Genomic DNA, 17,439 nt, shown 5'->3' on the forward strand with positions numbered 1-17,439 from the left:
ATTACATTGTAGTTAAGAGATCTTATATAGTTTTTTATCTTGTTACATCAAATAATGTATGTACCCTAGTGTGGAAAATTTTCCATGCTTATCAATATTATTAAATCTTACATTGTGTTGCTGTCACTTCGTAAGTAGCGTGTTGCGTCATGATGAATAATCTATTTCAATCGCGTTACACGTATGACGTAACGCGTGCCAATATATTTTCATTAAATCAGGTTGCATATATGGCGCGTTTCGTTTTATCAACAATTCTTTTGGATATATTCGTGTGCGAGGCCTCTTAACTCTTATATAATCTTGTCAAACAATTCGTGTGCAATAAATTGTTAAGATGCGAAATTACTGACAATATCACACAAGATACTTTATCGTATATACACTCTTTCTGCCTCTATCTTTCTTAGTAAAATGTCACGTAAGCTAGTATTACACGGAGAAAGTCCAAATTACAGAGTTCATGGAAGAAACAAAATATTTTGCATGCACATTCGATTAACATGTATTCACGGACGTTACGTCAGCATTTAATAATTGTAGTCAATTCATGATGATTAACAATTGTAGAAATCCAGAGTTTAATGTCGCATACGTTCAATATTGAAATTATATATATGGTATTTTCCCACATCAATTATATATATAATATGATAATAAAATTGTTAGTTGCAGTGCCACTCGCGACACAACATTGTTGTATGATTCCGTTCATTAAGCGCTCATTGTTGCGTGATCCTTTAATCCGCATGACATTATTACTGGTGAGATGATGGTCGAACAAATTACGGTCTGATATTTCAATGTCAAAGACTGAATCGCGAATACGTGTCGCGCGAAAATCTTTTGATGGGATACGTTATTATTTACAATACGACATATTCAATTACACAGTTCGACGAAAAATACATTTTTCCGAATACGAGAAAAGAAGAGTGACCATCTTGATTCTGATAATTTGGATTACAACAGAATTTCTTTAATACGTTACATACCGTGGTTATAGCATGAAAAAAAATATACTAAAAATATTATAGCTCATTTTTACAACTTTGATCACACAGTTTCTTCAAATTATGACGCGATGGAGCAATTTAAAATTTACTATTTAGCGTAAAAAAAAAAAAAAAAAAAAAACTACGGGAAATGATTGTGTATTGTTTGTTTGTTGAACTATGTTATCACAAACGATTCTCGGGAAGAGTGTAGTCGCGTTATCGCCAACTCACCGATGTTTTCAGGTTCAAGAGAAAATAAATTCTCCAACGCGCAAAATGAAAATAAACGCGCGTACTTTGTTACGTGCATTGATAGACCGATGCATTTCTCACGGAAGGAGCGTAATATTTTTACGGCGATGATGGGTGTTTCGTTCGCGGACGATCGGAAATAGATTCGAGATTGAGATATAAATCGAAAACGGCTTCTCTCTTAGAATAACTCATTGAAACGAATGCGATGGGGTATTCCAGTTACAGAGAAATACGCGTGTAATCTAACTACGCAATTACGGAATGGCAATACTTATATACAGATCGCGTGAGAGCGTTGCGTGTGATATTGTCCGAACGTTCAAGAGAAGCATTGAGACTCCTGGTTTGGCTCCTTAATTAATTGCCTTGGGCTATTAATAGATTCACCGAGAGTCAGATTAGCCTTTTAAGCGATAAGATCGCGCTCACGCAGTCCAACTATGAAATGATTGATCGATATTGATCAATGATCGATTCGAGAAACGTGGAAACTTCATTTGCAAATCATATGTTTCTTCAATACGACTATTTGTGAATACCGTGGCCATATTCCCAATTTCCTGCTAGAGAGAGAAAGAGAGTACTAGAAATCTATAATATATTAGGTGTACAACTTTGCTTCCGCCGTTTTCCTATAGACGGCTTTAGCGGTAAGTAGTGGTCGAAATAAATAGATCGTAGACGTCATGCGATAAACTTGGGCATCTGTCAACATAACCCCATAGAAACATTAGTCGATTTGTGTCCGCGTCATAAAGTTATTCTCGATTGAAAATGTCAGTTTACGAGCCAAATTCTCGTCATTTGCGGGAGGTTTTAATTTTCTGCTTCAATATGAAGAAATCTGCGGCTGAGACTCATCGAATGCTCTCAAATACTTATGGTGAAGCCGCTATTAGCGAAAGAACGTGTCGCGAGTGGTTTCAACGCTTCAAGAACGGTGATTTTCACGTCGAAGACCGGCATAGCGGTGGAAGGGAGAAGGTTTTCGAAGATGCAGAATTGGAGGCATTACTTAATGAAGACTCGAGTCAAAGTCAAAAAGAATTGGCACGATCATTGGGAGTGGACAATACTTTGAATCATAAATGTATAACCAGTTTTTTACAATAAAGCCTGGAATTTCGGGAAAAAAACGGCGGAAGCAAAGTTGTACACCTAATACGTTACGTGAATTATAGATTTCCAGTATTGGCAGTGAATTTCGGAACATGACCTATATCCTCCCCCCCCCCCCCCCCAAAAAAAGAAAAGAAACGGGAATTCTTGAAAGATCGTCATATTCAAATCGTTATTATCAGAATAGCCAATTTAATTTTATTATACCGGGATAATTGTTTATTTTCAATTGACGCAATTTTTTGATATCATTATTTTTGTAGGATACATTTGTACAATCTTTTTTGTTAAGATACTTTTATAAGTTTTTATTTTCAATAATTTAAAATAATACTATTTTACGTAGATTAATTTAAAGTAACATTATTTTATAAATATATAAGAGTTTTTCATAAGTAACGCGCGTACTTGGCGCTCTTTTTTATCTTTTTTTAAAAAGCTTTTAGAGTTTTGTTATATCGGAATGGAATAAGAAACAGAAAATGCGAAAAAATATCTAAAAATATATAATACAGTATCTAACGCGTGATTATTTATTCACGAAACGTTATTTCATAAATGGCTATTGCTCTTAAGAATTTCTACAGAATTCTTAAGCCGAAAATAGAAACAACCAATTGGATCTTAATTGCGTTAATAATCTAGTCGTATCACCTTTTCCGCGGACATACAATTATCGTCTTTGTTTCGTCGATTCGTCGCAGTATCGACCAGGCACGAACGAGGACAAAAATTGCTTTAATTCTCGCAACTCGTAAATCCTACTACGAGTTACGAAATCGATTGCATAACGCGTACAAAAAAAATTGAAAGAGAACCGTCTCAACTGGAGAGTCTCTTATTATTCCGATTAGAAACGTAATGAACTGCTGATGAATCATTTCATCTCCCTTAGGCTAATTTTAGTTCTGCTTCAGAAATCCCTATCATTTACGTCATTTACACGCAGACTTACCGAAATTTTGACGGGTTACTTTTTCTCGCTATTAACGAAAACATCAGTCCTCGGTTAATCCTAATCAACGGCGATTCGCTCATAATATTATACAATGACTAAGAGGCGAGGGGGGGGGGGGTAGGCGGGAGGCGGGAGGAAAATAATCAAAAGGAAAAGAGGCACGTGACCGCGAACCAATGCGTGCTCGATTGCATGAGCGACACGTGCGAGCCGTCCGTAAAACTGCGGCCGGGTCTCTTCACCGGTAAAACGGTACAGAACCGGTACGGGTCAAGTTCACGGTTAGCACAATGATAACGCGCGACCGTAACTTCGCGCGGATAAGACTAGGTAAGCGCGCGCCGGCGTGCGTCACCATATAGATCTATTTGAGCGAGTTGTACCGGCAATTATTAGACTAACGATCAAATATAGATGTATAAAAATTATATAATTAGACTAATGACAAATAATATTTAAATCTGAAAAAAAAAAAAATCATCTCTCTTGTTAAAACATTTTAATATCGAGTAGGCTTTGAATAGGAGGATAATTTTAACTCGACGCTTCATTAACAAGATATTTAATATTGAAGCTTAATAAATTATGTAAAGAATAAAGTTGCGTCAAATTGTCACTTTCGCTAAAGAATGAACTGAAAAATACGAGAATTGGGGAATCGTGATATAAATCAAGGTTATTTCTCTCATCGAAAAATAAGTTAAGAATATACAATCGAATTCTTTCGTACTTTGTTTTCGAAGAAATTTTTTTGAACCTCGAGAAAACTTTAAAAATTAATAACACATTTATGTATACAAAGAAATTCATATTTACACGATTGTTTCCCCAATTCACACTTGCTAAAGCAAAATGCGCGATAATCATAGCATATTGTAGAATGAGGAGCGAATTTATTTATCAATAGATAGCGATCATATATACAGCGAGCAAATGAAAAAGAGAGATGACAAAAGAGTACCAATTATTTTCTACGGAAAGATTCTTTCATACGAGACCGTTCGTTTGACACAATATGCATGACGAATTCCAACTTTATTCCTCACAATAGAGAAGAAGAAACTTTGTCTCACACACAATAAGAGAATTATTCTCTTTCAACTGCGACTTGTCAAAAGCCGTGCTACTTTGTCATATATTTTGAATAATGAATCAAAACTCATCATATGGCAATCATTATGTGACCGTCTCGCCGCCGCGATAAGGAATAGAGAGAGAGAGAGAGAGAGAGAGATAGAATAAAAAGAGAATAGTTTATGCGCAATTAATATTCAACTAATTCACGTTACTCAACATCGTGCAGACTGCGCATATTCAATAATGTTTTGCGTTTGTTCAATAACTCCGCTCAATATGCAGGCGAGGTTCTAACGCTTTATGGCTTGGCGATGGTAAATACATGCGCGAATACATTCGCACGAATGACAAATTGCGTATGAAAAATACACTTGTTAAGTATACATATGCACATGTTAGGTTGCGTTTCATTACGCATGTTTCGTAAAATTTATGATATTTAGAGAGATACCTACGAGGCTTTTTTTTTTAAAATACTGTATTAATATTTTTACTTTACGTTTTTTATTTACTTTTGCGCAAAAAATTCTTCCTTCTTCGATTGCATTACGTTACATATTGTGTATTTTTGATTTTATATCGAACTAACGAATATACTATTTAATCTTGTAACAAGAACCAAAACTTTCGATTAACCGTTTGCTAAAAACAAATCGGTTCACAATTAGTTGCATCATAAACAAAAAATGGAAATTTCAACTCTATTTGTTCTTATATTGCTTCTTTTTTTTTTTTTTTTTTTTTTTGCAGCTTGATATATGTAATTCTTGAACTGCAATATTTTCTTCCAATCTTGGCTCGCAAGATTTTTATCATGCTTAATTTCCATCCAGATACCAGTTTAATATTTTGCATTCAAATTTTACTTACAAATGCTATAAATTAGACAGATGTTAGTGTGTAATGTTTTCACTTGTAAACGTAAAGCGTAGCGTTGCTTACGTCAAATCAAAGAAATGAAGATTCGATCTACTCGAATGATCTACAGATAATCAGATTAATGTAGAAAAAAATATGTCGTGGCTCTTAATCAATGTCAACTTTAAATACAATATTTCTATGCATTTCCGAGTTCACGTGCGCGCTTATTTTTGACCTTCGCCCCTCGCGACAACAACATAGGAAAGGTACCGGCAGAAGACCCCGTTTAAAGTTGTTAGAAAAGATTAGCAACATATTTTCGCTTTAACTACGTCAAATAGATAAAGAGTAAAATATTCCATCGTGTTCTTAAAGGGGCGCGAAATCGCACTTGATCGAAAAGTTTGCCTCATTTCTAAAGAAATTTTTTCATAAAAATCATCAAATATTTTTTTTTTCACACAACGAGAATAATTATTTTATTATTATAATGCGTAATTTTTATAGAAATTGTGTCACAAAAATTAGAAAATAATATAATAATAAGGAAAATATAACATGTCTTATCTACGTCAAATTTTTCCGAAAATTATAATACCGCACGAATCATTATCATTAGACAAAAGTGCAACAGTTTTTGATGCATCCAAATATAGTACACGCTTGTCAAAGTATAGTTAAAATTTTGGAATTCTCTCGAAAACTTTACGCTTTACTCAAATTACGTTACACTGACATAAACGCGCTTTAAAGCGCATGGCAAATGGAAAAACGAATGAATACGAATAGCTTTTTGCGAGAGGTGTCGTATAGTTACTTTAGAAGTGTGCTTTGCATAGCACGCGGCAGTAACGATTGTGAGATAGACTGTGCATGTTCGTTCCTGGCTGACAAGAAACTTTTTCACACGATATTTTTCCAATTTCACGGCCGCAGTATATCGACCCTTGAGAGACACGAGTCTCGCTTCCTCTGAAACTGATTATCTCGAAATAGAAATGGTAAGATTTTCCTCAGTATCTCGACAAATATTCGCGTATATCAACTTGGCGACGCTTATAACTAACTACCTACATATGCACATAACTGCTTATCTATTTGTTTCATATATAATTTTCCAACTTTCCAGAATAAGCGATTCTTTTTAAAAATAGTAATTACATGCAAAATTGCCTGTTTTGCATTATTTATATGCAATTACATTTTCGGTTTAGTATTTTTATTTAAACTTTTATTGTGTCGCGATAAATTGGATTATAAATGAGTTGAATCACATTTTATAATACATTTACAAATTTAAATTAAATTACGTTTTAAATCCAATTAAAAAAAAATATACAAATTAGTACTGAATCTCTGATAAAACTTGTACTGTAAAGTGTTTTAAATGCTAAAATTCTTTAAACGATATATACGTTCTGCTATTGTCAAATTTGAAGACTTGATAAATCTGAGATACGATAAATCGCTCCGTCTACGGTTGTATTTTATTGTTAATAAAATTGTATTTTATTGTTAATAAAATACAACCATTCGATCGCGAAATGAATGTTCAATAAAGCATATCGCATTCAATGCGCAATGTTTCGCGGTGTAATATGTGACAATTCATAAATACAGAATTGATTAAAGCGAGACGTATTCTTTGAATGGAATCGTTCCAAGTTCAGCTGGTGGGGTTGCGGGTGTCGTTTGAAGACCTTTGACTCTCACACTTGAGAGTCCTCGTCCTTCTTAATATAAAACGTCACCAGAACAAACGTTTCGAATCGCTCACACGCGTTTGTACCAACGAAATATTTTAAATAATTAAAATTAGCGGACGCATTCTTCGAATATACAAAATATTCCAAATTATACGTATATGAAATACATATTTATATCTTTTGGTAAAACGTGAGCCAATTCGAGTATCTTGGCGAAAATTTTAATTAAGAGTTTATGCCCTTATTAATTTTCAATATTTTCCAAGATTAATATTCCTTAATATTAGGTGTACAATTTTGCTTCCGCCAATTTTTTTTCCCAAATCATTCCCATGTCTTTGAGGCGTTTTGAAATTGTTTGTTGAGTCACTCCCAATGATCGTGCCAATTCTTTTTGACTTTGACTCGAGTCTTCGTTAAGTAATGCCTCCAATTCTGCATCTTCGAAAACCTTCTCCCTTCCACCGCTATGCCGGTCTTCGACGTGAAAATCACCGTTCTTGAAGCGTTGAAACCACTCGCGACACGTTCTTTCGCTAATAGCGGCTTCACCATAAGTATTTGAGAGCATTCGATGAGCCCCAGCCGCAGATTTCTTCATATTGAAGCAGAAAATTAAAACCTCCCGCAAATGACGAGAATTTGGCTCGTAAACTGACATTTTCAATCGAGAATAACTTTATAATGCGGACACAAATCGACTAATGTTTCTATGAGGTTATGTTGACAGATGCCCAAGTTTATCGCATGACATCTACGATCTATTTATTTCGACCACTATTTACCGCTAAAGCCATCTATAGGAAAACGGCGGAAGCAAACTTGTACACCTAACACATTCTTCTTTTTTATCACAATAACGCTTATGTATACACAATAAAAGTAATCGTTTTAAAAATAATGTGCGGATCGCAAATAACAAATTAAAGTTACAACTAGTTTGCACGTAGACGCGGGATATAAATGATTTATACAATTATACATATATCGCCTCTAGGCGATATTCTATTATTCTATTCTATTATATTAGAGTTATGTTATTTAAAACACTTTATGGTATGTCTTATCAGAAATTTAATATTAATTTGTATAAACATTTTTTTTTTATTGGTTTTGAAACAATTTAAATTTGTAAATATGTATTATAAAATGTAATTCAACTCATTTTATAAATCAATTTATCGCGACACAATAAAAGTTTAAATGAAAATACTAAACCGAAAATGTGATTGCGTATGAATAATGCAAAACAATTTTGCAATTTTGCATGTAAGTCAATCACTTTCTTCCTTCAAAGAATTTGCGCAGATCATAAAGTTAGTTCAAACAGTTGTGCTAATGTGTGATTAATGATCACGTGTATCCTTGGTCGACAGTAGATATAAATGTGCAATATTGCCGGTAAAAATAGACTGATCAATTATTTCTGATAAATTACTAAACGATTAATATTAGCGTAATCGTAATCGTCTGCAAAAAGAGAAGAGCGATCATAGACTTGTCTTCCTCTGCTTTTACCAATCAGATTCGCGGTCGCCGGAAGTCTTTACCGCTGACCGTAAGCGAATTTTTATCCTCTTGTTAGAAAAAGAGAAAACCTTTTAAAATCGCTGACAAATAGCGCGACAATTCGTCGTAGAAAGTTCCAATGTTCGGCATAGACAAGTGCACTGAGAAAATGCTCGGTAATTTATGGTATAAAAAAAAAAAAAGAAAAAAAAAGAAAAAAAAAGTTTCGATTCTTCTTCGATTATAGAAATAGCGAAAGTGAACCTACGCGCTAAAAATCTTGAAATTTATATATAAAGTCAAATCCATAATAACTAATAAAAAAAATAGATGGTATATTTTTATATAAAATATGTTTTGCACGTGACTTACAACTTTGTTGCAACAGTAAGAGAAATCACCGAAATACTATCTCAACTCCTCTGCAATATATATATTTATATATATGCCAAATATAATTTATTTATATTTGTTCAATTCTATTATTCGTCATATATTGAAAGAGAGAGAGAGAGAGAGAGAGAGAGAGAGAAAGAGAGAGTTCATTATTTTAAATTTATTAATTTTAATATCGGATTTGCATTTAGTAATCTTTATCTAATCTTTGTGTGAAAAATTAAAAAATAATCAATAAATTCTTCGCGTAATCACCCTTTCATCAACTTTTACGATATACTTCTAAAGGGTTTAAAAGTTCTAACAATATATTTCATTATAAACAGAATGAAATCTTTCTATCACAGAACAGTTGTAATATATGGCAAATAAAAATATGACATTAAAACACAATTCTTTCTTATAATTTTAATTTTAAATCTCCCAAAATTGTAACGAAATAGAATTTTATATTCAAGCGTACAAAAAAAAAACCTTCATTCTCCTTCTTTTGCAAGGTCTTCTTTTTACTCTGTTATATCATACAAAATCGAATAATAACTGAGATAACGAAAGACAAAAAGTCGATACACTGACGATGATTTATATAGTCGAGCCAAAAAACATCTATTGTTGAATCACGGAGCTTTAAATACACTAATTCTAAGTATGGGCGTAAAAAGAGCCAGTGATATAGGAAGAAAAAATGATTTGACACTTGTATGGCGTGGATGAATGTGAAACGAACAGACGGAGGAGACAGGACTGGCTGCATGCATGGTCGAACGAGGTCGAACGTCTCGAACCTTCCATGGACGATCGAGACTGCGCCGTCTCTGAACCTACCTATCTACCTCGACGAGTATTCCGGGACGAAAGACGATGAATGTCGCTCGGGTTCGTCGGTTGTTCTCACCACGCGTTTCGTGACGCAATCCTCTAATCAGTAACGGCGCATTACGAGCAAGCCAAACAATTCATATTTCAGGCCCATTGCAAATAATTTCGCGTCATCTTCTTAAAACAGAACCTCTTTACATCTACGATAACTCGATAGAAACGAAGACGCTTCAATTAATCAACCGAGGATAATATTTTTACTGAGTTTACCGCCAAGCCTCTATATATTTTCAAAATTGCTTTAGCAACATTAAATAAGATGTTTGTTCTCCGAAAGAAAATATTGTTGCAAATTTTAGATACCCGAATAAATTGATATTAAAGGGAATTTGCAAATATTTATTTTTAATTTATTTGGAAATTTAATACACTTTTCGATTAGCCTGAAAAATGCATGTGTCTTTGATACGCATTAAAAAAAAAAAAAAAAAAAAAAAAAAAAAAAAAAAAAAACTCCAAATATAATATTTTGAAATGTACTTTATGTGTGTGACGCGGCTTCTAATATAAACACAGATGTTCGCACGAAAATTGATAAAGAATTCTCATTTTAGAAAATCTGTTTCATTGAGATATTATTGGAAATTAAAAACGTATTATTTTAATGACAAATTCAAGATTCGAAACGCGAAAAATTCACAACGAATCATTCCAAATAAATTCACGTTGCATCATATATTTTCCAAATTATTTCTAGCAATAATAATAATTTAAAAAAAGAAAAAAAAAACTAATTTTATGTGATTAAAAAATTCAAATGCTACATCCTTCATAGGAAATCGCCAACATTACATTTACATTATTTAATAATTATCATAATTCACGATTTTATTTTTCTTCTTACCATGCCGGCAAGATGAAAGGGATCATCATTCAAAATGTTCTCGCAGTTTTACGCCAAGATCAAATAAAATAAAAATTAATTCATTAAATAATCATTCCAACCAAGAATGAAACTGGCCAGAGATCGACAAGTTTACGATCGTTAACACAAGTAGATTTGGTTAAATTGAGAACTTGAAACAGGCTAGAGCCGGTGAAAATCAATATTTCTTCATTCGCGCTAATTAACAAGAATATACATATATATATTTTTTTTTGGAGTAGTTTCGCAAAAGTAATTTCTGCTTTTCATTTTCACCGTAGAAATAAAAGAAAACATTTTAGTTTCGCGCGCTGACAAGTATTAAAAAAATAAAAAAATAAAAAAAAAATTTATAAAAATTATAAAATAAAAAAAAAATAAAAAATGAAACAGACGAACTTCCTGAGCGAGTGCAAGCTGATTTAATGTCAACCCCCCTCCCCTCTCTCTCTCTCTCTCTCACTCAGCCTGGATTTTGTTTCGAACGCTGACGCAACCCGGCGCTTCGTTCTACGGACGAAGCGTATCTCCGGTATTGCGTTCTCCGGTATAACTTGTACCGTATGTCTGCGTATGTCTCACGGACCTGCGATAATTTCGCGGCGCAGCCGCGTCTCTCCTCCCTCTCTTACCCCCCTGCCGCCCCTCCCTCCGCCCTTTGATCCCGCCGCGCCGCGATGCCGCGCGTCCATCCCCAGACGCACCCGAGCGCGAGAAGGCGGCGCTTATGCTCGCAGCGACGTGTATATAAAAGACAAACCCCCCGAACCGATTAGCAAAGTTCCCCAAAACACACGTAACACACGATACTTTTCCATACCGACCACCACGTCTTCGTAAGACGATCGACGCGCGAGAATCGATCACACGGGGTGCAAACGACAATAAATCCGCATCCGTTGCGGAAAGTACGGAGAGACAGGATAAACCTGAGAATCTTGAATCCCGGTTCTTGAACGTGTCAGCCGGGGTCATCAGGCATTTGACGCGATCTGTCGTCACAATATCAAGCGGCAAGCTAAACACAAGACGGAGGACATCGTATATACATCGTCGAGATACGGCACAGTGACACACGAACGGATAATTTTTTTGCAATTACGAGAGAGACAGAGAGAAACTAGATCTCTCGATTATTCTCGCGAAGAGGGAACTGCGGGATCGCCCTTTTCCCGTAATCCTTGAATGAATCGCGTAAACGAGAACGAACCGATAACTATATCATATTTCGGAGCTGGAGCAGTGGTGCGGTACAGGTAGTGCATGCCGTGAAAATACGGAAAGATTTCGAGACGGCACGAGAGACCCGTCACATTTTCAAACACCGGGCATTCTCGTCACCCCGCATCGCACGTTCTTTCGAGGGTGCGTAATATAATCTCCGCGTACACCGACGTAGCGCTCTCTTGCACTCACGCACACGGTGACACGCAGATATATAGTATCGAACGCGATCGATCGAAAGCGCTTACGAGGGAGAGAAAGCGCGACGACGACGACGACGACGACGACGCACCGCCTTGTCAAACGTCACGTTTGTTCCGTCACAGCGCAGCTAGAGAATCCTATCGCTGTCAAAACAGAGCCACGTGTGAGCGTTGGCTGTGACATATTCGCACGAAAGCACGCGCGCGCGCGCGCGCGCACGCGCACGCACCTGCGTACATCACCTACGCACGCATTCGTCGAGCGATCGACGCGCACTGCACGCACCGGCTGTTCAGCCGCTCATCGACGAGGCGAGAGAGTCGGCGCGACCTCACCGCGTTTCATCGGCGTCGCCCGCGAGGGGCACAAGCGGAAGTAACTCCGACTCACCGGCGAAAGCGGCCGACGATTTACGGACGCCACAAGATTCCCCGACGATTGTACGGAAATAAAGGCCGACGCACACGTATCCACGAGAAAGTGTGAGAACGTCAACGATCATTCGTTCTCTGTCATCAACGTCGATCTTATCCCTTCTCGTTGTCCACCCGCCGACAAGATGCCCGGCTCCCAGAACAAGAGGCGGATGATGCAGCCATGGCCCCTGTGCCTGGCGCCCTTTGCGAGAACGAAGGTAAGATCACCAACCACCATCCCTCCCGGTACAAGATGAATCCGCGTGCGCGAGCTCCGCGAATTCGTTTTCTCTCTAGGTTTTCTCTTCGCGGTCGCTGTCTTGGTTTCCAGAAGCCGGCTGCTGGTTTCCATCCCCCCGTTCGACGACAGTCACCCTCGCTCGCTCCACTCATTGAACCACCGAATACATATACATACGCATACGCTCATTCTCTTTCTCTCTCTCTTTCCCATTCTCCGTCCTCTACATTCCCCACCCTTAAGCCTTTGGAAATTTCCACTGCACCGGCGGCAGGCAGGCGTCTGCCGACTTGACAGCATGTTCTTTTTTTCTTACAGCTTTCCGGTCGCGAACTCTCTTTTCCCGGTCCCCGTTTCCCGTCCTTACTATCTCTTTCTCTCTCTCTCTCTCTCTCTCTCTCTCTTTCTCTTCATCTCCTTTCTTCTCCCCAAATTACATCCTTATCTACGGATTTCGGCTAATTTCTTTTCTTTATGCTGTTTAGATTACGATTCGCAAATTTTAAACCGTTGGATCATGAATAATGGGAGAGGAAGAGAAGAGATAAATCTTTTATTTCTTTTTTCTCCAATTTAAAAAATATGAAGCTAGGTTATATAAAGATCTAATATAGAGGAAATACAATATATTACTACGTTAAATTAATATATTAATTTATTAAATTAATAAGAAATATTTTTAATTTAAAATATATTTTGGAATTGTTCCATCACACATACACACACACACACACACACACACACACAAATAACTAATTAATTGAATCTTTGCAATGTAAAACATTTTTCAATCTCAACATAATTGATCCATAAAAGCTGCGACAGTGAAATTATACAGTACAATTAATTTAATTTATAATTTATTCTTTTTTGCGTTGTTTTTATTGTTTCGCGCCTGTAATTCCTGATTATCATTTAGAAGGATCTATATTTAAACGAACGAGAATCGTATATTGGCATGTGGAGAGTGTCACGGTCTAACGATTCTCGCGATCACGAAATCGCGTTACGATATTACGTACTTTTGCGATGGAAAATTCCCTAAGATTTTACGTTATCGTTCGAATCGATTTTAAAGCCATATACGAACGTTCTTGAAAAAGATATCGACGTTATTCGTCGAACTCGCCGTGCTGTGTCTCTCCGTTTGCAAAATCGAGGACAAAATGCATGGATAGGTATGTGAATTATTATAGGAAAAAAAAAAAAAAAAAAAAAAGAGAAGAAGAAGGGAAAAAAGGAAAAAAACCCGTCTAATTTTGCCGAATTCGAGAATTTCTAATAATTGCGCAACATCCAACGTGGTACAACTGTGTCACCTGTGATATAAAGGGGAACTCTGAAATCTAGACTCGTCGCAATTATACCGATTTCGGATTAAAGGTTACGCTACTTTTCGATACCTGATCGTGAGACTTCGCCATCACAATCCGTAATCCATCGGCTATTTCGCGACGATTTTCACCGGCAATCGCGGAAGATGACCGACAACATGCCTCTCTTGGCACATGAATTGTACGAGCTCTCTTCGCGGAAATATCGATCGGCATGCGCGCGCATAATATAGGTGGCAAAGCCATGGATGCGCATACCAGCCAAGGAGTCAGGTGAAACGATAATAAATTATTCGAGAAACAACGTAGATCTCGCTGTTTGTCCGGATCGTCACATGTGGGGACAATTGTACGATTTAAAAAGGGATTAAAAAAAAAAAAAAAAAAAAAAAAAAAAAAAAAAAAAAAAGTTGTTGATTTTCTGCGTAGAAAAATATGGGAGAAAAAATCGTGGCGGTAGTGATTGCCGAGGTATTTACACAAGGACGCGCGATACGCGCTCCGTCCGCAGTTACGTAATGCACACGAACGAAGGAAATTTCCGAAAGTGTTGGGTGACAACGCGAATATTTCTGATTTTAAGAGATAAGGGACGAGGAAAAGTGTGAAAGAAAAAGCGTTGCTATTTTTCAAGCTGCGCTTGAAGTAAAGGCCGAATAAGAAACTTTTATAGCTTGTCTTTATCAGCAAACTCGCGCAAAATCGTGGAATTGGTTATTGTTTCGCATTCGAATAACGGCATTTCGAATTTCGCGGACTTCCTACGCATACGGTTTAAAAATAGACTAACACGATTTCAGGTGCTTCGCAAGTCACGCGAGCCCGTCACGTTTCATCGGGGAAGATCAAACACGCGGATTTGCCAAATAAAAATTCGAATGATTTTCGAGAGAATTTATATGTTGACACGGAATAAATAATTTAGATTGAATCTTTGATGAAAACTGTCGACCAGTCCTGGGCTTTATACGTAAATAGAATTATTTATTTATTTTTACTTAGCTTACATTTCATCTTATTTGTATGATTTTGTCATCAATTATACATCTAGATTTATATAAACTTGTATAAAGATAAACGATATATTTCTAAATTATTTTAATCTTTTTGATTTCAAGTAACATCTTTTTGTATTTCAATCAATCTCCATTGTCAAATATATGATATAACAAATAATTTTATATTTTTTAATGGAATAAATTTATATATACAGGGTGTCCCATTTTAATCTCCTCAGGCAAATATCTCAAAAACTAAGCATTTTAGAGAAAAACGTTTTCAACAAAAATTGTATGGTTTTGGGAAACATAAGATGGTGTTATTGGTTTGACCTTGGATGGCATCATTAAGGTCAAGTCAAGGACACCTTTAATTTCTTAAATGGAACCCCCTATTTTTTATTGCATATTCTTATAGCTTATGAGAGCTTTCCAAAACACTATAATAAAATATTTTTTCATAAAGTACTTTTTGAGTTATTTTATATTTTAATCTGACATGTTTTGATATAATAAAAATAAAATATTTCGTAAAATATTCAGTTTTCGATAATTTTACCGTAATACTTTTATGTACAGAATAATGAGACAAATCAATTAGTGAAAAAAAAAAATTGTTTAAAAAAAAATACATTGTAAATAATTTTCTTAAAAACAATTATTTTTTATACTAATTGATTTGTCTCATTATTCTGTATATAAAAGTATTACGGTAAGATTATCGAAAACTGAATATTTTACGAAATATTTTATTTTTTATATGTCGGATTAAAATATAAAATAACTCAAAAAGTACTTAATGAAAAAATACTTTATTATAGTGTTTTGGAAAGCTCTCGATGTCAGCTACAAGAATACTGAATAAAACATGGGGGTTTCTATTTAAGATTTTAAAGTTGACCTTCACATGACCTTCAAATGATTTTCCAAGGTCAAACCAATGGTACCATCTTATGGCCCCCTCGAAACCAAACAACTTTTGTCTGAAACATTTTTCTCTTCCGGACTTGGTTTTTGAGATATTTGCCTGAGGAGATTAAAATGGGACACCCTGTATATACATATATGTATATAATTAATAAATTAGATAATTAATTAAAATTTTATTATTGTAATAATAAATAAAGAGTAAAGTATTTAGATATGAAAATGAATCAAACTAATTAGTAATAACATCACTTTTTGCTTTCGTAATTAAAATAATAAAGAAAATTAAAATATATTTCTTATTTCTCGTATTGTAAATAATAATAATAATAATTGCCCAGATCTGTTCTTGTTATAGCATCATCAAGTTTATATTCCGATCGTCGTTCATCTCGAAATCTTTTTTGGGATTGGATAACCTGTCATTGTGTTCATAGATCACCTTCCAGATGACTCGGTGCTTATCTACAGGATACAGCATCGAAAGAAAAATATCGATACCTGACTTATCGGAAGAAACGTATCACACTTATATCCGAAAAGAAGTATCGATAGTAATAAGCGAGAAAGAGAAAGTATATCGAGAAGTATTCGCAAAAATTCATACTTTTCATACTTTTTCACGTTTTTCACATTCTATTCATTTCTATGGCAATTTCTACATAACAAACAGAGTTATAAATAAGTGTCTTCTACTTCATTTATAATGATTGAAAATTATTGAAATATAGAATATTTGTAATTATGAATTTTTTGACTAACGCGAGGAGATTTGAATTTAACGAACAATGTTTCTTAAAACCAGAATATAAATGTATAAAATTGCATTCCTTATCATTTCATTTCGATTATATCAGTACCAATTTCCATATAATAGCATTAATTACACACAACAAAGTGTAGAAATGAAAAGAAAATATATTAATAAAACATCGATACTCTCTTTCTCTCCGAATCTCTTTCATCTTCCTCATCTCATGCTTTTGTAACGCTGATAGAAAACATCAATAAACCATTTTTTGACGATGAAAATCCGACTTTGTCATTAAATCTCGAAACTGCTCGGATCCCATTCCCGTGTCACGCGCGGCGCGTCTATAAAATATTATCGACTTCCGAAGACATTGCGTCCAATTGCTACAACTATACTATCGATCGATATGTATGCATATTTGGCTCAAGGTGGTTCAAGGTAGACGAGAATGAAGATAAAATATAAATGGCAAATTTTATTTCTACGCCACACATCTACGGTCTGAAATACCAAGGACGACTGGAAAATCCATATCGCGTCGTGAACGTGATAAAATTTATGGATACGAAATTTCTCATTCGCACAAGCATTTCTTCTGTTTGAAAGATCATTGATTGTGAAAGTCCGATGCGCGCTTTACATTGAAAGAAGACCAAACGAAAAAGTGCAGAAAGTATGACATATTTATAGTATATTTTTAAAACTACACATCATGAAT

At 35.4% G+C, this 17,439-nt stretch overlaps 2 protein-coding genes across 4 annotated transcripts in view; one reads left to right on the top strand and one right to left on the bottom strand.

The window, feature by feature from the left end:
* Window positions 1-17,439, bottom strand: part of LOC138943327 (RING-box protein 2-like) — a 56,903-nt gene that overhangs the window by 7,128 nt on the left and 32,336 nt on the right. The gene's annotated exons all lie outside the window — the stretch shown is intronic.
* The window catches only part of LOC138943324 (facilitated trehalose transporter Tret1), a 33,313-nt gene continuing 22,002 nt past the window's right edge, over window positions 6,129-17,439 (top strand). Inside the window, exon 1 of one of the 3 annotated variants that reach the window (XM_070314054.1) lies at window positions 6,129-6,269. In XM_070314054.1, the coding sequence (XP_070170155.1) occupies window positions 6,267-6,269 (3 nt within the window). In that variant the 5' untranslated portion in view covers window positions 6,129-6,266. Of the gene's footprint in view, window positions 6,270-11,019; window positions 12,686-17,439 lie in introns of those variants that run through there. The other 2 variants (XM_070314052.1, XM_070314053.1) reach the window with 2 other exon arrangements.

Source organism: Polyergus mexicanus, unplaced genomic scaffold (genome assembly GCF_030449975.1).
Source record: "Polyergus mexicanus isolate NDT 795.1 unplaced genomic scaffold, iyPolMexi1.0 SCAF_26, whole genome shotgun sequence".
NCBI classification, from domain to species: domain Eukaryota; kingdom Metazoa; phylum Arthropoda; class Insecta; order Hymenoptera; family Formicidae; genus Polyergus; species Polyergus mexicanus.